Below are 24,602 nucleotides of genomic sequence, written 5' to 3'. Positions count from 1 at the left end.
TGAATAATGACGCAGTTGTCTGCAGGATATTTTAAGTATTTATGAAAAATCTTGTATGTTTCGTACCAATGCCTGTATAAATGAGCAGAGCACCTGAAGGGAGCTGCACAGCAGCATGTCTCCTGCTGCTCGTGCATGCGAGCCATGAAGGATGTGTTATTGTGGCAGGATATCGGGCTGGTTAATGAGGGAGATGAGACGTGAGCCACTATGGATGTGTTACTTGGGCGGGTTATCGGGCTGGTCAGTGGGGAAGATTTTACATCGTGCCCTGCCCTTGCATAGAGGAACTGTGCACATGCCCTACATCCCTGCCTTCCTTCCCCACTGCACTAATTTAGGGACTTCGCCGGCCGCCGGCTCGTCCCTCCCCGCTCCGCAGGGCGCTGCCCCCCTCCGCCCTCACGGCGCCCGCCATGCCGCCGGGCTCTCCAGGTGGGGCAGGCATGCCGGCCGCGCCGCGCGGGGGCCGCCGGGAGCTGTAGTTCTGGGCTGCCCGCTTGCGGCTGGGCGGCGCGGCGGCGCGGACTACAACCCCCAGCGCCGCCCGCGGCGGGGGCTCCGCGGCTCCGGCCGCCCGGAGAGGCGGCGCGGCTACCGGGGGCGGCGGAGGGGAGCCGAGCCGAGCCGTGCCCAGCCGAGGCGGGGGGGCTGCGCCTCGCCCTGCCCGCCGCCCTCGCTCGCAGTGAGCCCGTGCCCCATGCGGTCCGCGGCGTGCGGGCGGCGGGAGCCATGGGGAATGGCATGAACAAGGTAACGCCGCCGCCGGGTGCACGGCCCCGCCGCCCCCCGCACCTGCCCGCCGAACAAAGGAGGGAGAGGGGAGGAGGGCGTCCCCGGCGCGTTTCGGGGCTGCTTTCTTTTTTTTTTTTTTTTTTAAAATGTGTGTGTGGCGTTTTATTTTATTTTATTTTTTTCCCCGGGGCGCGCTTCCTGCCTGGCCGCAGCCCGGGGAGAGGGGGGGGCGGCCCCGGTTTCGGTGATGCTCCCCCGGCCGTCCCCGCCTGGCCGCCCTGCTCCCCGAAACAGCCCCACGCCTTCCCAGCCCCATCTTCCCACACCCCCCTTGCAGCCCTCCCCCTTCCAGCACCCCCTTTCCAACCTCCCCCTCTCCCCTTCCCATTCCCCCCTCCCATATCCCCAGCCCCCATGTCACCCCCCAGCAGCCTGGCAAGCCCCCCGGCCTCAGCCCACGTCCCTCAGAGCCAGCAAGGGCCAGAGCAAAGCAGCTCAGCCCCTCCGCCTCCCGTGGGCTTGCAAAAATGCCCGCCGCCCCTCTGGAGCCTGCCCCAGGAGCTGAGCGGGCTCCAGCCAGGCGAAGCGCCCAGCAGGTATCGGCCACGGCGCTGGTGTCGTTCCAGGGGGACAGGAAAAGCGCTTGGCCCCGTGGAGACCGCGGTGAGGAAGGAAGATGGAGCTGAGCTGCTCAGGGTGTTGGCTTTTTGGCAGTGGGGGCTCATTGTCAGCGCCGATTCCCCCGGCGCCTTGCGGCGGTTGTCGAAGGGCGGCTGTGATTTTTGTCAGCACCTCCACCTCTGTTCTAAAACCAGGTTTGAAAGTGCGGTGGTAACTAGCCTTTTATATATAGCTTACTACGAGGAACAGAAGTTGAGTCATCTCTTCTGTCTAACATCCTGCTTTGAGTACTTTGGGAGCAGCCTCACGGTGAGCGCGGCCTCCTTACAAGGAGAGGAGCCGGAGGTAGCTGCTCGCAGGTTGCCCGCATCTGACGTCCTTGCCTCTGGAAGTCAGGCTGGCAAACGTCCAGAGCACGCGGCGTGCTACCTGGGAGGTGAAGCCTTTCCGTCCCCTGGATAGACACAGCAAAATGAGAGACTTCAGGTGGTGAAAAGATCTGGGTGGCTAATCCAGCTGAGTTAGTAGGTAGGAGTAGCACCTCCCTTGGTCTTTCTAAGTCCAAGTTTCAAATTCTGGGGATAACGTTGTGATACGTTATCACACGTTCCTTGGAGGCATCTTCTGGGAGTGGCTGGTGAGGAAGAAACACAGCTGGAGAGGCTTCCCTTAGATTCCTGGGATGTTTGTAGGATGTTGCAGGGAAAGTTTGGAGTTATCCTGTCACTCTGAATGTTTTGGTGGGGGATGTTAATGTTGTAACGTTAAAAAAGACAATTCTCAGCCCCCTGAAGCTTAGCACTCTTTGCCTTGTGTCTCGCTATGGTACCGTGTGAGCAGGCTCTCCGTGACTCAGGGAAATTTGGTCCTTTGGGTTCTGTTCAGTGTTGCCCTGCCGTGCTCCAACCGGGGCGCTCAGCACGAGCATAGCACTGCTCTGGTTTTTCCCCTCCGCTCTTACCGCTGCCACCAAAAGGATGAGACGTCCAGCAGTTCTGGGAGAGTTGGCTCCTTTAAGGAGGCTACAGCCACCTTGGGTACTGGCCATCAGGGTTTATTTTTGTAGGGGTCCCGTGTGCAGGTCTGGGACTTGCCACCTTCAGAATGTGCCCCTGGATCATCTGTTCCTTTTGATCTTGTGAGTCAGCGAGAGCTGGAGGGGCAAGGAGAGGTGTGGAGTCACCAGCGCCGACACTGGGGGCTGTTTCCTTGACTCGCTGTAGTGTGCCAATACAAATTACCTTGGTTTCCAACAGGTTTTATTTTCGTGGTAGAGTTATACGTGCACAACAGAAGAAAATAAGCAGCTTATCCAATGGTGGATTATTTCGTTTAGAGAATCCCTTTGTACTGGAGCCAGGGGAAGAGGATTAGTGGTGACCTGTAATGGGTATGGGTAAGGAAAAGCCCCGGAGACTGCTACAGCTGCTGTTGCTGCTCTTGGATGCTGAGCCTTTCTCAGTGGCATGGTCCCCTCCTCTTTTTCTGTCACATGATATTGATGTATTTCATAGCAGATAGTAATCGCACCTGACCTTACGTGGCCATTAGTGCTGATTGGAGGGCTTGAGGCCTGTCATACATTTATTTTTAAGTTGGGGGGTTTCTTTAGTTTTCTCAGTAAAATTACCTGTGTTTATTTTTTTATTAAGGCCATCCAAGCCTCATTTTTCCCAAATTAAACCAAAAACATTGGTTTATAATACTCTTTTTATGCTGCTCAGGGAAATGTTATCTGTTAAGACTACAGAAAGGCAACTGGCTGCCGACTGCGATGGCTTCAAACCAATCTCGTAGCTACTATTAATTTTCAGTGCTTTGCTTCTTAATCTTTTTTCTAAGTACAGAATGAGTAACGGGGTCTGACTTGGGAAATTGGTTGGCCTGCTTTGTCTTTGCGCTTAAACGTCTAGCTTTGACTTGTAAACAAAGTTCAAGCTGAAGCCTGTGGTTGAGAATTACGAAGACGGTTTTCCAGGAGCTGAAGTCTAGCGGCCAAGATGGTGAGAGATCGACGGAGATAGCAGTGCTCAGATTTGATTATCTGCGAACAGGGTATGATTAGAGAAGAGTTTTCTCTGGCTCTTAGTCCTGCGTCCCGTTGAGGTTAGTTAGCTGCCCGTTATTCTGAGACTCCTCTGAAGGGGCGAGTTGAGTGTTATCTCTGCAAGAAGGGGAGCTGATTCATAAGGCATGTAAACCAGCGTGGACAGTTGCAGCTGACGCCTGCAGTTCTGTGGAAGTCAGCAAAGCTGGGCCGGTTCTCGTCCCTCTCCTTTGCTGGCTGGCGGGGTGGGTGCATCCGCACCTCCCGCAGCATCTTGCTGTCTCTGCGGGAAGCCCAATGGATGGATGGACGGACTTCTCCGGAGCACCAGCACCTCTGGAAGCAGCGTTGGGCAAGAACTTGGATGCTCTGTATTAAGTATCTGTCTAAACAGGGGAGAGCAGCAAAGTAGCTCTTCAAGCTGTTTTCCAAGAGGCCTGATACAGAAGCGTTGTCTGCCCGCTGTAGGGCTCTGCCTTCGCGCGAGGTGCAGAACGTGAGCCGCTCTCATGTGAGGCACGGCCGAGGACAGGCGTTGCTCCCCTTGCTGCTCGGCTGTGCATGCTTCCACATCTGTTATTTAGTCCGTGGTCATTTTCTCAATGTTTCGGATTATATAAAGAGGCTACTGTTTTTATTCAGAAAGCGGTGGTTGCGGAGTTGACAAAAACAACCACCTTATTTTTTCTCTCTGCTGACTCCCACCCCTTCTCTCACACGCCCCTGGCAGCCATCGGCCTTCGTTTTGCGCGGCCTGGAGTTGCAGTTACTGAAGGCAGTGTGAGATGACACAGCTGAAAGTTCCCAGCCGTAGTCTGGTGCCGAAGTATTAGTCAGCATGGTACGAAGATTCACTTCTTTCCAGGTAGCTTTCACCCAGAGTAATGTTTCTTGCTTCTAGAATGACTAGGACAACAGGGGTGACAGCTGTCCTTGGTTGCACAGTGTCCTAATTTTCTACCGAGCGCGCAGCATCGCTTGGTAATGCACAAAAGCAAACTTCTGGACTTTTCCGCCTTTGCCAACAGCCATCTAAAAAGCCTCCTTCTTCAATCCCTCCGCCCCGGTGCTTCTTGGTATCTCTTTAATTTATAATGTGTAACCTTAATGGCTGTGACTGGAATTCAGGCTTTCATCATCTCCTGAGAGCATGCATTTGATGCAGGATAAGATCCTGGAGTCTAAAAGGCTGTGCTGTGCAGCAGCGGGGTTGTGATTTGAGACTTGGGCTGCAGACAGGAGATACCAGGCTGCTATTTAAAACTACCAGAAAGGCTGTTTGGGTGGTTTTTAAGCTGAGAGAGCTGGCTGGGGTGGCCTGATTAGTGAAATTGGTTCCTAATTAGACTCTCTTTTGCTTTAGAGCATGGTTTTTGTTTGCAGAATCGGGCCCATAGCAATGGCCACTGGCTGCCCTGCTCCTTGGAGCAACTGCTGGCGTCTGATGCCTTGCCTGGCTTCTAGCAGAGTCATCAGGCATGCCTAAAATAATAAATGAGCCCAGGAAACGCTGAGTCTTTTCTGTTTTTCATAAGCCTGGATGGATAACAGCGACCACGACACTTTTATCAGGTGAAAGGCACGGCCTCGAGGCAGATCGGGGGCTATTCTGCAGGTCCTTCTGCCGGCCCGCGAGGCTCTGCGGGGTGCGCCGGGTCGCCTTTCGGCAGGAAGGCTGCCGCGAAGGGGGGGATTATCGAGCGATAATCCCCGACGAAAAGCCCTCCGTGGCTTTCGGGGCTTTGCGGCTGCCGGGCTGAGCAAAACGGGAGGAGTTTTCCCTTTAAATAGCCACGCCGGAGATGCTGTTGCCGCTGTTGCGATGACACTTGGGTGTTGCTAAGGCTTTGGGAAGCTGGTGCTGACATATCTGTATGGGTGGCATGCTCTGCATGCGCCGAGGAAAAAGGGATCGGGTGCTCGCCCTGCCGCACTTGTGGTCCCTTCAAAGGATGTGGGCGTGGGTCAGATTGTCCAGGTGGCAGAAAATGAAATTTTTGGCCAGAAGGCGCGAGCTGGGTCTGCCCGTTGTTTTATTTTTACGTCCTTGCTGCCGTTTCCAAGTTGGGAGGGTTATGAAAGGGTGGGAGGGGTAGCGCCGCATGTTTACCCGGGTGTGCGTGCACGTGTCCTCGGGCTGCGCGGGGCCGGCCCTCGGGCTGACCTTGACGCTCACAAGTTGAGGAAAGTCCTGTAACTGAGACCCGAGTGTGCTTCTAGGAGAGGCGCTGTGAGCGAGCAGGGCTGGGGGAGGAAAACGCAACTTTCAGGCTTTCATCAGCTCTCACTCTCTGAGCGCACAAGGAGCTGTATGCAGCGATTTGCCCTGTCAGGGAGCCCGGCGGGGCTGCAGCCCCCCTTGCGTGGTTTTGCACTTTGAAAGTCTCGCTGGAGTTTGTTTTGCAGTGCTTTATCCAGCTTGCTTAGCAGCTTTAGGCAAATTGCCTTCTCCCTTTTGAAGTTTCATCATTAGTTAAATAAGGGCAGCTCTTATCGCGCCGTGGGGGGGAGGGACAGGTTGTGAGGCCTACTCCATGTTCGCAAAACACCTCTCATATCCTCGGAGAGCACCCTTTATGCCAGCGTCCACCTTACTAACAACCCCCAGTTGTCAGTGAAAGCCTTCGAAGTGCGGTGTACCTGGAGTAACGTAGTTTGAGACGGCTGCAGAGACGCACGAAAAGCCGTCAGCACTTTTTAGGCTGCATTTGACAATAGTCTGCTAAAGTAGTATGTTCCATCCTGTATGCAAATTGAAGTTTGTCAAATTGTGTTACCACAAGATATCTATATTTGATACTATATTTCTTTCTCACAGATTCTGCCCGGCTTGTTCATTGGCAACTTTAAAGGTAAGATTAGTTTTATCGTTGTCTCTAGGACTGCTTAGCAGGGGTCTTAAGGTGTTGTTTCGCAGGCCTGCCCGATTCTCTGACATCTCTGCAGCTTCTCTAACCCCCATCTTGCTTCGTTCCTGGATTCACTTGGCAGTGCTTAAAGCAGAACCTGTTTGCTCTGTCGTCCGTGTGCTGTGCTGCCGCAAGTACTTTAAGAGAAGAAAAATGAACACCGTCTCCTTGGTGCATGCTTCGGCTGGAATTCCTAAACACTGGCCTGCCTTAAACGATTCCTGTGCTAGGCAGACAAGCATGTGAGCCAGGCAGATTCTTTATAAGGCTTATTGCGAGCCCTCCTTATAAGTAAAGGCTTAGCATGCCTCCTGCTCATTGCTTTCATTATTTTGGTTATTTATAACAGCTGCTAAAGAGTTCTGTTATCACTGCATGCGAGACCGGTAGGTCTGTAGGCTGCTGTCTGACCACTGATACTTGCGCTGTCCGTGCTGCAGGTGTACGATTCTCTGGATTGTTTACCCTTTTGCATGAGGTTTACTTTTTGTGCATAGAAAGACAGAACCACGTTTAGGAAAAACAGGAAACTTTACACGGGCATCCCAATAAACGCCCTGTTCTCAAAGCAGTCTGTTAGCAGCGGTTCCAGCTGACTGTCCCTGCTCAGAAATGAGCGGGTCCTGCCTGTACAGTCGTGTTGGTACATGCTGTTAGCTAGCAAGGCAGGACTCACAGGGGCTAGCTACTGCAATGTCATACCCTTCCCGATCTGTTGGATATCGTAGCTGCTCTGTTAAGATTGGACAAGGTCTGCACTGGATTCGGGTGCTGCTGTATGTCTTCTCTGCTCCGCTCTCCCTCTCCCTCCTCCACCAAAACCTGCGACTTCACTTTTCTTTGTCTGAACTGCTGTCTGATTTCCCTGGCTCTGGCCATACTGACCCACGGTCCATGCTGCCCCTGCGAAGTGGAGCTGATCACCGGGAGAGGCAGCCCAGAGGTGCACCTGAAGCTAAAGGCTGCCTTTTGCCACGCTGGGGTGCAAACACAAGTACAAAGGCTAGTGTGCGAGGGGAGTTAATCGTGCCATGGTAAGGGAAGTGAAAGGACAGAGACAAGTTTATGCTGGTGGAAGTAGGTAACGAGAGGAGGAGAAAAAGAAAGAAAGGGGAAAAAAAGGGAAATCAGGGGAAGAGGATATGTTTGAAGACTCCGTGGATTGACCAGTGCATTGAGCCAGTGACAAAACTAGCTTGCTCACAGCCACATTACTTCCTTCTCTTTGTCAAATAATGTGGGGGAGAGGCAGGATGGGAGGATGGATGCCGGGCAGCAGAGCCCTTCAGGACGGCTCTGGATTCGTCGCTCTTGCTGCAGCAGCCCCGCTGGTGAGCCCTTGACAGCCGCCCAGGGGAGCGAAACTCAGCTCTGTTTCTCGGTGCTGTTCTGCTTTCAGCTGGTGAACAACTTGACCAGCTGAGGGGAGGTGGCCAGGGTTGTGGAGTGAGTCAGCACCGCTGCCTGTGCCAGGGCTGTGTTTTGGACTCAATTTTTAAATTCATTAAAAATTGGGCAAAATCAATCATTTATTTATTGCTGTGACTTCTGGTCACATTGCATTTAATAGTTAGCCATCACGAGCACCAGATACTACATCTCACGTACACGAAGAGGAAGAGAAAAGATTGGTGTTGCAGTACTTCATTAATACAGAAGCAAATTCTTATGGTTTTGGTTTTTTTCTGCACGCCCCCCACCCCACCTGCTTCAGAGTGATTGCAATGAGCTTTCCATGCAGTGAAGTCATCCAATTTAGGAACAGGCTATTGGTTTATCATCAGAGTGTATTTCTGGTGTAATCTGATTACCGTGTTCTTGGGGCATGTTCTGATTTGTGGCACTATTTCAAAAAGTGACTAATAATTTTGAGACTTCCATAACGGGGATTGTTGCTGGGAAATACTCAGCAGCGTGCCGTTGGGCTCGGTTAGAGTCTCCCGATTTGGGCAGCAGAAACATCTAGCTACTTCTAAAGACGCGGGTTTAGGAAAGGATTTCCTGCAATGCCCCTCTGAGCAGTCTGGCTGTTTATTCAGCTTGCAGCTGGTAGCTGGAATTGAATAAAGCTGCATCTGGTCAGCGAGAGCAGTGCTGCATCCCTGGCATTGCTCATCTCTCCTGGAGGCAGAGCTGGGGCACCCTGGGAGTCCGTACGCAGGGGGAGAGGAGAGGAGGGAGCTTCCTCCAGAAGGGGAGTCTCTGAAACGCTCTGATCTGCCCTCTGGAGGATAGTCTCTCCTCCTTGCTCCAGCGGCTGTGCAGGGAGCCCAGGCAGGCAGGCTTTCCATAGCTAGGTCCTGGGAACACCGTTCTACGCACGCTCGTCTCTCCCTGCTGCATGGAGACCTCTGGAGAAGCTGACAGCCTAAGGGAAAAGGAATGTTTTTTCCGATTCCTGCCTTCCTGGTAAATGAGAGCAGGACGCGACAGGATGCTAAGTAGTGCAGTCCTGGAGGTGTGTTGTCCAGAGATGGCATTCAGCAGTTTTTCTGGCTGTGAATTGCCATTCAATATTCAGCAGTATTTCCGCCCTACGTGTAGGGATTCCTGCTGTCTTTTTAGACCTAATTAACACAAAAGCAATCCGTGACTGAGGAAGTGCAGCCGTGTCCACGTTTAATTGGGAGATAAACTGAGACCTGAGAAGAACTTGTAGAATCAGTTTGTGGCAGAAATGGGAGCTGAGCTCTCTCCTGGTTTGCGTGCTGCTGCTGTGCAAGCCTTTGGGCACACAGGATGTGAGGGATTTTTGTAACTACCTTAGGGTCCTCGGGTGAGAAAGTCGCACGTAGTCGTGGTTATGGAAAGCACTGAAGCAAGTGCTGAAACCCTACTAAATCCACAGTACTCGAGTATGTCTTCGTTTGTTATCTCTGAAGATCTGTGGGCATTATTCTACTTAGCCAGCAGCACGTTAAAATTGTAGTATGTTCCTGAGTTTGTGTGTTTGAGATTGCACAGCTAGAGGGCAGAAAAATTCAAGAAGAACCACAGGTGTCCATACAAAGTACTCTAGACTGAGTTTGGTGTGAAAGCCCAGAGGGAAACAGAGCTCTTGGGCTTCTTCAGTGAAAGTTAGTGAGGAGTTGCTTCATTGTGAAGGGGATGGGAGGGCTAGGGGAGCAAAACGAGGGAAGGGAAAGAAGTAGTAAACTCTTCTCCCTGGCTCTAGTTAGGGGGGAATTTTGGTGTTCCTTTCAGGTGAAATTCAATCCTGCAGCCCTCAACAGACAAAGAATTTATTGAGGGATTGCCTGTGTCTTCCGTGCTGGAAACTTGATTTCCCTTGAAAGGCACCTGTGCTCACAATGAAAATAGATGCTTTGTTTCTTAACAGACTGATATGGCAAGGAGCTTTTTAGCCTTTTCCTGCACAGATAGAACAAATTATTTTTTCCTCATCTGAGGCTCCAAGCAAACGCTTGTTTGCTTCAAAATCAAAAGATGTAGCAGTAGTGAGCCCCAGAGATTCAGGAGTGTTTCTACCTTGAATATTTAAAGAGCTTCTGTCCTTCCTTGCTTGTACTCGTAGTTGGAAGATTCAAGTTTTTCCAATGGAATATTTGGGGGCTTTTTGATTTGAAGGGGAAAGCCACAATATGAGGTTTAATTCCCCTGAAGAGTCCAGTGTTGCTGTGGATGACCTGGAGAGTCTTGGGAAAGTTTATGCCCTTCCTGTTCCTGAATGTAAAAAGGCAGTGCCCCCCAAGTGGTTCTGCTGTGTTTCTAGATCCGTCCTGCTAACAGCTTTGTAGTGCTTGTGGGAAAAGTTCCCTTTTTCTAAGGCTTTGTTTCAGGTATTGAAAACAGGAGATAATGAAGATACTATTACCTTTTCCAGGTTCATCTTTTAAAGGAAGACCTTTTGTAGGTACTGTCATTAAAGAGAACATTGAGCACTTTTCCTCAGCTTCCTCACTCCCTGCAAATGTCCTCCTGAGAGTCTGGGACAGAATATTTATTAGAATGTAATATGAAGTGGTGATGGGAGATGTGGAGTTTTTGTGCAGATGTGTTGGGTGTGTATGTTTGTGTCTGTAAGTGTGGGTCACTGGACTCTGCTCTCCCATCAGGAGAGCTTTGATCCATTCATTTTCAGTAATAGCTCTTAGTGGTCTGAACCACTGGAGGTTGGGTTTTCCTTAAAATCACAGAATCATTTCAATTGGAAAAGACCTGCACCGTCGCCAGGTCCAACGATCAACCTGACCTACCGAGACCCATCACTAAACATGTCCCTTGGTGCCACATCCACGTGTCTTTTAAATGCCTCTAGGGATGGGGACTCCACCACTTCCCTGGGCAGCCTGCTCCAGTGCCTGACCACCCTCTCTGTGAAGAAGTTCTTCCTAATACCCAGTCTAAACCTCTATTTTAAATGTCTCTCTGGTTCTCTGCAAAGCAGAATATAAGGTGTTAGAAGAACAGGTGTTTTATTTAAAAACATACAGGAACCAAACAAGGAAACGCTAGAGATGATGAAACTGTCTGCAGTCTCTATGTATCTGCAGGTTGAGACCTGATGATGTTGTACTTAGGGGCCTCACTTGCTTTGTTTTTTGTGTACGTAACCTAAAGTTTTATACTGAAAATTTAATAGCTGCCAGCTTACTGCATTACAAGAGTGCATGTTTCTTTTCACACTAACAGCAAAGTCAATTGTGGGCTTTGGAGGAGGAAGAAGAAAGGATGTCTTTAGTATGGGATAGTTAACCAAGGGGAAGAAAGGTAACAAACTGAAAATATGAAATGAAATTGTCTCCACTGTGTGGAGACGTCTAATCTTCTCAATTAACAGGTGTGTTGCAGTTAAATGTTGCAGATCTAAACCTATACCACTGAAATGCTTTTTTTTTTTTTTCCTGTTCCTGGCATGACCAATGCTTTTGTATTTTGTTGTTAGTAGTAGAGATGGGAAAGACTCTGCAGCTGAAATTGAGGAAAAAGAAGCTAAATATGGGCATGGGAGGGAGAGAAGAAGACTTCTCCAATGTGGACTGCATCTTCTTACACCAGGAGTGAGTTTTCTGGAGGCTTTACTCAAAAGTCCCCATTAGCTCAGAAGCGTTTCGTTGTATGAAACAGAACATTAGGTAATCTACTGTGAAGAATAGTCCCACGTTTGAGGGACCTTCGGGGATGCACGAGATAGATTGACAGGTTTCTTTCATCATCAAATTCCAAAATGGGATGGTTCTCGCTGTGATTTCAAAATGTGAGCCTGCGTGTGGTTGTACAGCACTGTGCTATAGTAAGGAAGTTAGAATTGCTGTCATTGATGGGTAACTCTTCTGGCTTTTGGGGGTTCTTTACATAACCCCTTACATTTTTGTGAGTTTATGGTACAAGACTGTCAATGACAGGATATCTCATTTGTACTGCTGTTTAAATCAGCTTTGCCTATATTATCTGTAGAAGACTTATGGCAGGGGCTGGGGGGAACAAGGGGAATTTCCCTTCATAAACTGTTTACGGTTTAGATCCAGATAATACAGTCACTGGATGGGAAGCTTTTTCTCCTCTATTTTCTGTGATTTGAATGATTGGTTCCTAAATATATTAAGGACCTGATGTTACCCTGGGATGCAGCTGTAGGACAGAGTCATTTCTAGCTTGCTTCTAGGAATGTCACTTACTGTGTAGTTCTGATCTGTTGAAACTCATTTAGTTAATTGAAGAAGTAAAATCTTTCAATCCTTTTGAGTTGTACTGCATCCGTAAGGGTTTTAAGTCTTCACCAGAGAAGTCAGTGCTTAATGTGGGTCATACCTGCTTCTAAAGACATTTGCCTTGTATGTGAAGCCACTGCTTACCATGTAGGTCATGCTGATAATTAGAGGGTGGGATCTGATTGTGCTAGGTGTGCATTCATACCATGAGTTCTGGCCAGCAGCCCCTGAAGTCTGTTGATTTTTAGGCACGTTTAGTCTGGCTTCCAGGGTTTCCAGCCCCTTCTCTGCCTAGGTGTTCTCTGAGAAATCAGGACTGCCTTATACACTATTATTAAACCTGAAGGTCTGGTGTATTAGAAGACCCCTCCTGGCAAACATTGGCATTTCTTCTTTGAAGTGCACACTCTGAGAATCTTAGAAATAAGCTCCAGCTTCACAGAACAATTAAAATTTCCTGTTTTAGGTGGAATTTGTGCTAATTCTCTCCTGAAGGACTAGGTATCTGTGTTAGTCGTACAGGCTTGAGCAGTAGCGAGTGAAATCGATTCAGTTTTGAATCTTCTCTCTATTTTATTAGCCCCAAAGAAGCTTTCGTAATTGGATGAGGTTTAAATTTTGTTGCCCCTTATTTTTCTTGTGTGGATCTTGTCTGTGGGGCAGTATAATTAAATGTCCAATTCCTCTTTCAGATGTAGATAAGGCATTGAAACTTTATAGTAGAGTGGAATAATATGAAGCAAGAGATGCTGATTGAACTCTTGCCTGTACATAAAGAGTGTACAGGTGATACTATTGTTATTTTTGTACCTAGAGAGAGCCGGTTTGAAACCTCTGTGGTCAGTGCTCTTTTTTTTTGTGTGAAACCAGGCTAATGTGAACAGATTGTAGGGGTTGATTGGGAAGGCAGGTGTTCACATCTTAAAACCACTGCTGTAATTGCCATGATGTGTTGTGCCATATTCACGCAAAAAGGTCAAAAGTAAGTGGACACAAATTAACATTTACCTGTATTAGTGGTTCTTTGAGGTCATTTGCTGACATGCTAATGGTTAAGCATGGGGAAAGTTGTTCAATGATGACAGATAATCTATTTTACCTTCTTTCTCATAGAAACAAACCCATGTTTTCACAATATCTGGCATCAAAATTTCTTTCACCCTAGTTTGCTTTCCAGTTTTGAATGTTTGAAACCCCTTGGTTAAAGGTCTAGGAACTACCTTTTCACAACTATGCTTCCTTGCTGCAGCATTTTTCATGCTTTCAATATCTCCTCAGTCTCTCTTCAGACTTAAAATTATGCTGTGTATTAGCTAAATGCATCTTTGTCCCTGCTAGTCCACAGAAAGTAAGGATTTAGTTGTGGTGTTGGCTGGCCTGTTGATATCTTAATTCAAGTGATTCAAGCCACCTGGTTGGCTTCACTCCTCAGGCCTGGATATCACAAGGCTGATCCCCCCCCAGGTGAAATTGTATCTCCTGAAGGGGGATTTGCGGGTGAGAGGAGGTAAGCTATTTCTTGTGGAGCTCTGGCTGCTTGTTCAGATGGCCATCACCTGCACACAGGCATGCACAGACTTATATTTCAGATGCAAAATACATGAAACTTTTGACTTAAGAACACATTCCTGAGTCACTTAAGGTTGTTCTTTATATAGTATATCGTTTGTTTTGGAGTTGAAATGTTTCTTCCCCTTCCCCCTCTGCTGATGGTGTTCTAGAACAGCTGCATTTGGGGTTTTGCTTTACTTCATGAAGCTTCAGAAAGAAATGTGGCAATGACAGTGATTTTCAATGTGCACGAGGGAAAGGGGAGTGGGCTGTTTCAAGAGATTAAAAAAAAAAATCTTCCTTTTTTTCCTTCATCACAGATGCCCGAGATGTAGAGCAATTGAGCAAGAATAACATTACGCACATTCTTTCCATTCATGACAGTGCCCGTCCTATGCTTGAGGTAAGAGGGGTGGGACTCAACGATAAACCTTTACTTTGCAGTTGATTGTCACACTCATCTTGGGGTTAATCTCATGTTCTGTATGTCTGGTGTTTTGAAACGGAATTTGGAAATGTTTGACAGCTGTATTCTTGGGATTCAGTCACAAATTTTGTTGTTGCTGCTGTTACAACAACAAGAAATGTAGCTGACGGGGGAGAGACAATTACAGTGTCAATCAATATAACACAACAATGGGATTGTTATTAATCTAATAGTAAAGGTAAGTTTTCTTCTGTGTGGAGTTCACGCATCACTTAAACAGCAATATTCCAGCTCCCCTTTTCCCACTACCAACTCTCCTTTGTACTAGGCCACTTTCCTGAATCTTCAAAACGAATCATCTGAGAAGCTTGCAGTCCTTTTCCGTATAAAATAGCCTTACTAAGGCTTGGGGCGTGGGTGAAACAAGTCCTCCTTCATATAATGTACCCTAAGGCAGCAGTGCATCTGTATGTCTCCAGCACTGTAACATGAAGTATTATTCCCCGTTTTACGGAAGGGGAACTGATCTGAGGAGCTGAAATGACACGACTTGCTGTGTCATCTTGAGCAGCGAAAGAGCTGGAACCAGTTTGCAGGTCTCCTGTATTTGACTCAGCCGTCAGACTTTCTTTATGCCACGTTAACCTTGAGAAGAAGGAAGTGTGGCTGGGCTTTGCTACACCTTAAAATCCTGCCGTTTGATTTATATTGGAATTCAAGGCTTACTTCAAACTTAGAAGTGAAAACTGTTTTTTGTAGTGTCCATTTAACTTACGGTGTGCCTGATGCAGGTTAATTCTGAAACATTGATCTTCAAGACTCTCCGTAGTTGAGGAGAGATGCAGTTACACTGACTAGGGGAGGTGTAATGTTTCCCCTAGGGTGGTGTTCTCTAAAGTGAGCAGAGGCTTGATTTTTTTTTTTATCATCATGATTAGAAAAGTAGGAAGACTAATTATGGCACAGTTCAGCTGCAACCTCAGGCCAGTGTTCCTTGTGGTGTTGGCGGTAGTTTTGGCGGCCCACATGCTGACCCTTTCCCCCCCCCGCCATCGTTTGTGGTGGTGCATCTGTTTGTGGGTCTGCATGGTGAATAGATCTGGGAGCTTGCGTGAGTTAAATATAACCAAGTCACCTTTTCTAGCTACCCCCACAGAAGACATGAATGATTACATTTACTGAGATCAGTTCCCAATCTGGTTCATGATGCAGTCTGAAAAATTACAGTGGAGTGGGAACTGTGACTGGCTGAGGGTGGACTTGCTTTGTTCACCCCTGCCTCTGAATGAAAAGTTTCTCTAACTGTGCCTTCTGATTTTGCAGCATGCAATATATTTGTCTATGTGCTGGTGGTGTGGAAAGCTGAACTTCTTCCCAGTTCTTAAAGTAGTGCAAGGTTTGCAAGTTTTGTTTATTCAGGAGCTTAGCTGGTTACTATTAACTGCTTTATCACTCATGGTCTTGGTGCAGTGTTTGTGCGCAACTAAATGCTTCTCTATAGGAACAAGGGCCTAGAAAATATCTGCTAGGTTGTGTTGCTTCCTTTGTTATTTACATCTTTCCCAGGTTGTAGGTAGGTTTCTGTACAGCTTCTGTATCCACATGATGCTCGAGGCTTGTTCTCAAGTCCACTGAAGTCAAATGGGAATGCTTTTCTGATTCATTTTCAGACTTCACTGGCAGAAAGTGAGGGCTCATATTTGTGTTCATTGTGTTCAGAACACTGGATGTTATTCGGCCCTTTAAACATGCAATTGCTGTGATATGAGAAGCATTTTTCCCTGAGGAGCCCTGTTTTGTGTGTGTGCATTTATATGGATGTTGATCATAGCTGAGAAGCTGTGTTGTTTTTTTGTTTTTTTTGTATTGTGGTAGTTGCATTTGTCTTTTACTAACAATATTTTAAGTATTTCCTAATCATCCTATAGAAAATGCTACAAATATTTTGTTAAGCAAAGTTTTCTCTGCAAGCCATGGAAGGGTAAGTGTTTTTAGAAATAGAAAAATCAATGTTCCTGAAGTAATACATTGTCAAAGAGAACTTGGCCTTTTTTGGTGCTCTGTAGAACAAACAAATATGGGACCTGTGCTCTCCAAGAGGTGACAAATTACCCATATCTTGTCAGATTTTGAAGTTACAGTAATGCTTGTTGTGATACACAAATTCTTCTGATACAGCACTTAAAGCTGAAAACATTGGGTAGAGAATGAAAATGACCAATCTGGTGTCATTGTCCATATGGGGTAGGAGCAATACTCCAGAAGTAAAAGCAAATGTCAGTATATAAGGTGAACACCAACTTGTTAGATTGTAAAATTACTTTCCATTTTAATAACTGACAGCATTGCCCCTCTCTGAGTATGTGATGTTACAGACTGTTTTTACCTGTTCATGTTTAAAGTATTCACAGTAGCTTTTAAAATGTGTGCTTCTTTCTGTGCTTTGTGCATACTGCAGTATTTGGAAATACGCTTCTTTAGTTCCTCATAGCTTACTAGCTTACTTGAAAATGACTGTAGAGTTTCACAAAAAACACTTGTTATATCGGTTTAGGTTTCATAGTGTGTTCCTGTTGAGGAGAAATGATTTAAAACGAATGTTTTCTCACTGAAATTTGGTTTCAGAAGTTATTTTGATGATTATTTACAAATCCTCATGGACTTTTGAATTATGGGTGTCTCATAGTCAAAGTTTGGCCTTGGGAAGCTACTGTGTATACTGTGTACTTTCAAGGTGGAATAACTAGAAAACATAGGTTGAATCAGTTGGAATATAAGACCTTTTATACCTTTAGACATTAGCAACATACATTAAGTACAAGACATAGAATTGATTTGTAAGGTTTCAAGTGTTTTAGATTGGTAGGAATCTGCTAAAATCTGGACTAATCTGTCTTGCAACACTGCCACTTAATTCTTTTCATATAAACTGCTTCAGGAAAATTTGTCCTCTAATAAAAAACAGATCTAGAATTAATTTATATTTAGAAAGCATCCTAAGGCTGTGACTTCAATGAAGTACACCATTGATGTGCGGGGTCTTAACTGCTAAGGTAAGCATTTTTGTAATCTAAAGATGCGTGTTTATAACTCCATCAGGAAAACTATAGGTAACTGGTGGCCTGTCCAAGTGAAAGGACTGCATGCCATGTGGAACAAGGTTTGTTACCTCAGATGCATGGAAGGAACCCCCTGAGTGAGAGCGGTGTCTGACAGCACCGTGTGTATTCCTGCACAGGCACAGGGGCATTAGCCCTGGTGGCTCCTCCAGAGCACTTCGGACAGCTGCCGGTGGAACTCTCGCAGGGGTTTTATAAATCCACACAAAAGGCACATGCAGAAGAGAACAATTAGGTTTATTGCCACCTGCTTTCTAATCTCTCTCGCAGCTAGTTCAGGTTTGAAAATCTCTATTCAGAATGTGGGAAAGTGAAAGGCAGATGGGAAAACAGGTATCCATGTGCTTTAAATAATTGTCTATCTGGCGGTGACCAGTTGGTTCTCTTAGTAGGACTCTTTTATTAGGGACAGGACAAATAGCTTTTGGGGTTGGAGACCAAAAGGCCTAAAGGTCTGACTTCTGTGCCGTCTAGATATCCTAACCAAGCAGGTGCAGTCAGAATACACAGTGAAGATGGACACACTTAACTCCTCCTGAGCAGTTTTTCCCCCTGTCTACAGACAACATATTTCTTCAGAAAAATCCAGCTAGGCCCGTTAGAGCCTTTGCTTTTGGATTGTCCCTGCAACCATTGCTCCTTTGGGATACCCTACAAAAGCTGTGAAGAGGCCTCCAAGATACATTCCCGTCAAATACAAATGCTCTTTACGTGCTAGAGCTTTTCAGGATGTTAGAGGATACAAAACCCAACATGTTCAAACCTGCCTTACTGCTGCTGAGTGGTACACACAGCAAAGTCATGTCAGTGACCATTACCTTAATTTCAGTAACTCTGCTCCGTTAAGGCTGGGGTCTAACCAAGTTTGTGCCACTTGATCTAAATGAAGGAGGTAAAGGCAAATCTTGTTAATCGTGTTTACAGGAATCTGGTTACAGGTCTGTAAAGTAATGTGTTTCACTGTGGAAATTCCAGGTGTTTGAGCCTGTTCTGAGGGATGGTGCTTGGAGAAGGATGTGGGTCCGAACCAAATAGGATGCTGGTGTGGACTGTGCGGCTGCTTGAACAACTGCATCCCATCCTGGGAAGTGTGTGCTGTTGTGGACAGTCACGTTCCAACAGCTGGACTTGGAGCATCCTTATCTGCCATTCTTAACCTTTCCCTGTCTCCTGCCACGGGACACACACATGGCAAAAGCAAGAGTGCTTCCTCCACTGCATCGGGCAGTGGTTGCTGTGTGTAATGCAGGAAGGCACTAGTCCTAAGGGGCACTAGAATTTCTTCTGCTTTGACAGTCGTTCAAGCTCAGTCCCAGAGATCAATATCCACAGAGAGAGGCAGGGAATGATCTGATTACAGCCCATGGGTCCCCATGCAGAGGGGGAATAACTTAGAATAACATGATGTGCTTGGCTTACAAGTGAAGTTGCACACATTCAGGCTGGAAGGAAGCAAGGCTTTTAACAAGGGGAGAGTAAGCTATTGCTGAAGTATATGGCCAAGGCAACAGTGGATTTTCTTACATGCTTCACTTCTGTGTGGAAGTTGGTTCAAGTAAGGCTGTTACAGAGGTCTTGTTTCTCAGTCCTTGGTCTGTCCGAGATGCTTTGAGGTGCCAGTTGAGGGGACTGCTGTGTATGTTGTAGACATCTGTCCGTCAGTCCGTAAAGGGACTGAAACTACCCGCTTCTTTCACGTGGTCCACCACACGTTTGTCAGTTACCAGTAATTTTGTTGTTTCTCTTGAGTAATGCCGGAGGGTTTGACCTAGCAAATGCTTCAAATGTGTTACCAGCCACCTGTGGTTGCGGAGCTCTTCGGGATTAATTTACTTACAGCGTTGTCATTGTTAGACAGACTACTTCTGCATCACAGGACACTGTGTATGCTGCTGTCATCTTGGAGACATCGTGATGATCACAGTAGTGTAGGTCTTAAATATACAGGACTTTACCTGGATGTTCTTGTACCATCCTCTGTCACAAGCTTTCCATGTTAACAACAGCTCTGTTTGCAACACATTGCATTAAGAGTAGGTTTTTGCATATGTGCTGCTTGTATATGCATGTGAGTTTTTTCTGTGCTTTCTGTTGCTAGAGGTTTTTTTTCTTTTTAGTGTCCTTTTTCAGATAAGGAGTGTTATCAGTGTATGTGGCAGTTTCAGTTGAAGTCATTTGAATGAAGCGTCAAAAACTGAAATCCCAGCAAAACATGCCTGATTCTGGGGGTCTTGAGGGTTTTGTCATTTCTTTCTCCCCAGTACCAAAGCACTCAAGTTTTAAGCAACCCCATTTCATGTGAATAGCCAGTCTGTGTCCTGGTGATAAGCATGTATGCAGGTGGTGCTGTTTCAAGTCTTGTGGATTGTTGGATTTCTTCTCTAGACAAAAAGAGTGATCTTAAAGCACTGTGTGGATTTTTGAATGCTGCAATGTCTTCTAGTTTGTAAGAAAATTAATACCTATGAAGTATCTACTCTTCTTTGCCTCCAGTGCTCAAGATACTAGCTTTATAGGTTGTTTTTCTCCTCGTTCTGCATAGTTAACCAGAGCACCAGTAGAATATAGTTATTTTTTTCTTATTTTCTTTAGTATTCTGATGGCATTAACAGTATCATCTTAATCTGGTACATGCTGTCTCCAGAGCAGTGGCTTTCCTCCCCATTTTCCTGAATCGATGACTATGTAAATATGGTAGGTAGGTGGAGGGGGTGGTAAAGAACAGCTAATTACTAAGTCAAGTAAGCATCTTTCTTTTCCAGTCTGTTTGTTTGTGCAGCCAGAACAACTTAAATTAATTGTATCCTTAAGATAAACCTCATGGGCCAGGTCATCTTATAAAGGGTTTTGATTTTCCTTGAAAATTTTCCTAGAAATTTTAAAATTTCTGTCAGAGTAGAATTAGCATTTCAAATACTCGGTCCCTGAGAGACTGAACTGAAAGGGAAAAGCACAGTTAACACTCTGTGCTGTTAGTTTAGAACAATCTTTCATACTCTTGAGTAGACAGCCAAACACATTAATAAAACAGTACGGCCAACAAAAAGATACCGTAATGAGAACGGAACCAGTGTGTGGAACAGAAGTTGTAGAAAAAATAAGGTTGTTGCAGAGAAGCTGTACAACTTTTCAGCACCATTTTCAGTGCTGCATGTTGTGATATACCTGCTTGGTAAGGTATTAAGGATGAGAAAGTTGCAGCTCGGGAAATAGCAAGAGAACATATTGGATCGAATTTATGAATTAAAAATAAAAATAAATTGTCTGGAAATAGAAGAACTAAACAGCTGATCACTTATCAAAAGCTGAGAAATATTTCCAAGATCTAATGGTCATAAAGTGCAGATCTAGTGTAGATAATGCATTCATATCAGTCTGCATTAAGATCTGAAATCTCTTTTCATGTTTTTAAACCTGGCTGGATGTTGCAAATCTTACTGCAGTTCTAGCTGGACGTTGTAGCCTTGCATGTGTAAAGCTCATCTGTAAACTATACTTCTGCAGGTTTTTAGAAAAGGAAAACAAACTAATCTGTGGAGGAACTGAACTGGCTGGTCTGGCACAATGCAAGTAATCTGCTTCAGTGTTTTTGGATAGTATTTTTGCTGAGGTGTTTGTTTGTTTGTTTGTTTTTGCTATGTGCTGTTGTTAGCACTTAAGAATATGATGGGGTTTACTATGGGGGGCTTTCACTGAAGCTATGAAGGGGGGAATAGTCTAGCCTCGGCATTTTTTTGTTTTCTAATTCTCCCTTTCCATCACCACTTTGTGGTAGTTTCTGTCAGCTACACATTCTGGACAGGATTTTTCTCTCTTTATTTTATTTTTTTTGGTGTGTGTATTGGGGAATACCCTGTGCCGAACCAGATGGGGGGAAAAAAAATCCTGTCATGCCCCTTGCATCTTCAACTCTCGAAGTGCTGAAAGCCACTTTAGTACTTTTTTCTTTGGCTCTGTAATGTGAAGGAATATCCCCGCAAAGAAAACAGTCCAGAAAGTATTTGACTGGACTCAAAAGCATACCGCTGCTCAACATGAGATAACTAAAAAGAGAAAAATTGGGAAACTAAACAGCCAACATATGCTAATTCTGGACAGATGTGGCTCAGTGAGTGAAACAGGCTAGTCTGTTAAAGCTGTGTTACTATGTTGGATAGCATACAGAAGCCTTGAGCTGTAGGAGCCCATTCATATATCAAAATTGCATCTTGATGATGTGCTAAAAGAAGTCCCTGCTTGGTGTGGCCGGGCAACATGTTCTGTGCATAGGCTTTGCTGTCTTTTATATCCAGCCCAAGCACCTATGGGAACTATTAGAGTGAGATGGAAAGTCAGCCTTCAAAATCAGAGTTGCTAATATCATATCACAAGGCCATTGCTGTTGTATCAAGATCAGCTCTGGAAATGATTTGATCAGGTCAGGCTATTGCATTTCCATTTACATCACTAAGCTTTCGTATCACCGGTGTTGCTATCAGTGTTGCCACCACTGGAAGCCATCCGTTTTCAGCCTTTATGCTACCATCAAGAGGAAGTATAGAAGTGCCTCTTCTACTCAAAAACTTAACTTTCTTTTATGGTGTTTCACTGCTTTTTCATGGTAAGGTTTTCCCCTCATGAGATGTTTCAGAAGACCATGCTGAGCAAAATAGCTACCATTTTTCTTTCAGGTGTAGCAGCGCCAGAAGATTTTCTCTAGTTTGAAGTAATGCCCAGTCTGGCTTTGGCTCTGCTCATGAAGTTAGGGGCTCTGACTAATTTTTCAAAAATGACTTTGGTGCCCCACTGAGAAGCCTCCAGGAGACTTCCACAGAGCAACTTTTAAAGTGTGTCAGGCCAGGTCTTCGTCATGAGTTACGCCTTGGCAGAGGCCGCTGTGGTGGTGATGCACTGAAATAAGTTCATCGTTTGAATTGCTCAACATGTACTAGCTGTGTCAAGGGAAGCATGTTCCTTTAGTGACGGGTGGTAGGAAAGAAAAGGTGAGGAGCTTCTGAAGCTTTCAGTAGCCAGTTGTTGGTACGAGGGAGTTTTAGACACGCAAATGCTTGGGCTGGTGTGGCTCACTGGTTGGATATGATGTTGACTGGAGCAGAACAAATGATCTGGGCCACCCTCTGGAGAGCCTTAATCCAAGTGTGTGATGTGAGTGTGTTCCAGAGGTGTTGCCACCATGTTCCAGCACTCCCTGAGAGAAAGGGGCAAGTGGGATATATTGCGTTATCGTTGTACTCAGAGATTCCCCCCTTACGGTTCAGGGACCAAGTGTGATAGGCAGTGCTCAGATGTTAGGTTTGCCATGACGTGCCTGGGGTTTTAAGTACACCATCTAGTAAAGGCATATGAACAAGGCCCTTCCTCTCAGCTAAAGTGTGTAGTCCTGTAAATACTCTCGTGTGTCCTGAAGGAGATGAAAATTTCAAAGTTATTAGTATTTTCTCCTACTTCCCATTCCTTCAGGTGAGCCAGGTTATAATTACAATTCAGGTTTAGGGTGAGAAACAGTATGTGCAGCTCTTTGTAAGTCAAGTCAAAGCCGTAACTTTTCAACATCTCTCCCTTATAATGCTAGAAATGTGGATTGAGAGGAGATTGGGAAAGAGAGCTTTAATAGGACACTTTGTATTTGTGACTGGCAATTTCCAGCCCTAAGGCTGGGCTTTTCAAAAGTGTTGCTGAGCCTACTTACTAAGAAAACCATAAACTTTACCCAAAAAACCACAACATATGACTTGTAAAAAGCTATTTTATTATATAATAATACAACACAAATTGAATGTATGAATTCTATTGCAGGAGCTTCCAGCTTTCTGCAGTTCATATTCTCCATGTAATTTCAATTTCATTTATAATATTTTTTCAAAACCAAACCTGAATGTGGTGTTCGCTAAATTCAATTAGTGGTTGTGTTTTTTTGCTGAAACACAAATGTATTTTCTGTGAGTCATTAATAAAATCAACACCGATGGTGATTGCTACAGAAAGTAACTGAAAGGACAAACAAACGGTTGAATGGTTTTCAGTTTAGCATGTTCAGTTTAGTGTATTACTGGACAAAACTCTTGATCAACTCTTGTTGGTTTGGCTTGAGGAAGCTTTGTGCTGGCTGTTTCCCACTTTAGCTTTTTTGCTGAAATGCCCCTAAACAAAAATAAGTCCTGTCCTCATCTGTTGATGTGACGACTCAAATTAACACATGGTTTTTGACTAACCTGAAAGAACTTGCCAGGTGCTGGAGGTTTTCTATTTGCATCTGGGTTCACAAATTTAAGTTCAGGGTTTTAGGTTTAAAAAAAATTTCTTGGAAGTCGTTGATGGTATCTTTACATAAATTTAAATATAGAGAGGTTTATTGCCAAAAATACAATCCTGCTCTTTTTAAAGTATTTTTTTCTTTAACTCCACCCCCCCGATGGAGAATAGATTTTGTAATTTTATGTTCTTTTTTTCCTCTTTCTCCCTTGTCTTTTAACACTCTTAAGTTCTAGATTCAGATTTCCAGTGCTAATAAGAATGTCCGAAATGTTGTATATACAGCAGTGGAGGGGACAATGTTCTGAAGAATATCTGCCAAGAGTACTGAGTTTTATATAAAAATCATTGGACTGTTTTCTTTCCCAGATAAACTGTATGTTAGTATGATGTTAGCTTGTAATCAAACTGAGCCTCATTCTTAATCACTTCAGAATGTCTTTTTCATCTTTAGAGAGGAGAAAATGTCCGTATAGGTGCTGCAGTTCTCTCACAGTACTACTCTTTACACGTTATCCTGTTTGGAGTCGAAATTTTTCTTGGTATTAAGATTTGTGTGCTCTTTAGAGATCTTATTTTTAGTCGTTGACCCATTATCTGACATGTAATACGTGCAGAATTTTGCTGTAGCAAAATGACACATCTACATGTTCTACTATGAAAACAATGCCAGTTTTTGCAAGTTCAGTTAAGATGAAGCTCGAGTATTTTTTTCTTTTTAAGCTAAAACATAGTAAGTAGATCAGAAATTAAGCATTCATTAAGAAATCGGACTATTATCTTTCCTGAGCACTATGTGAAGTACTGGATTTAATAACAAATATGTATTTTTTTTAAGACCTAATAAAATTTAGAAGGTCTTGTTTTAGTGTTACTGGCTTTTCCAAATGTGAAATTACTGTTTGGTTTCCGATCTTAGTAGATCAACCTCAAAAAAATAAACACAAGTTTGAAAAGGCCTGCAATTACTGTAGTATCTTTTTAACTTCAGTGTAAAACCTCTGTGTGCACGCGTGCATGTGTGTATATATATATACGTGCACCTAAACCTTTTTGATCTTAATACCTAAATATTGACTGTCACGGAACTGATTTAGTTCTAGAATCTCTGAAATTGTGCAAGTGTTGTTGTTTCTCAAATACCAGTGAATTTTAGAAATTTTACCTAACTCTCTCTTGTTTCAACTTTGACAATCTTGAAATCAGAATACTTGCTCTAGTTTTGTTAGCTCTCACTGTATCGGTTTAACTGTAGCATGTAGTTTCAGG

General features: G+C 45.1%; 1 protein-coding gene across 2 annotated transcripts in view; it reads left to right on the top strand.

Annotated features, from left to right (window-relative positions):
- DUSP22 (dual specificity phosphatase 22) overlaps positions 1–24,602 on the top strand; it is a 134,508-nt gene that overhangs the window by 92,061 nt on the left and 17,845 nt on the right. The window contains exons 1-3 of one of the 2 annotated variants that reach the window (XM_080582771.1): positions 548–753; positions 6,222–6,255; positions 13,856–13,938. In XM_080582771.1, coding sequence (XP_080438897.1) covers positions 733–753; positions 6,222–6,255; positions 13,856–13,938 — 138 coding nt within the window. In that variant the 5' untranslated portion in view covers positions 548–732. Of the gene's footprint in view, positions 1–547; positions 754–6,221; positions 6,256–13,855; positions 13,939–24,602 lie in introns of those variants that run through there. The other variant, XM_080582770.1, reaches the window with a different exon arrangement.

This window comes from Anser brachyrhynchus, assembly GCF_964034855.1.
Source record: "Anser brachyrhynchus genome assembly, chromosome: 2".
Classification (NCBI taxonomy): domain Eukaryota; kingdom Metazoa; phylum Chordata; class Aves; order Anseriformes; family Anatidae; genus Anser; species Anser brachyrhynchus.
This window is presented reverse-complemented; position numbering and strand designations above follow the sequence as displayed.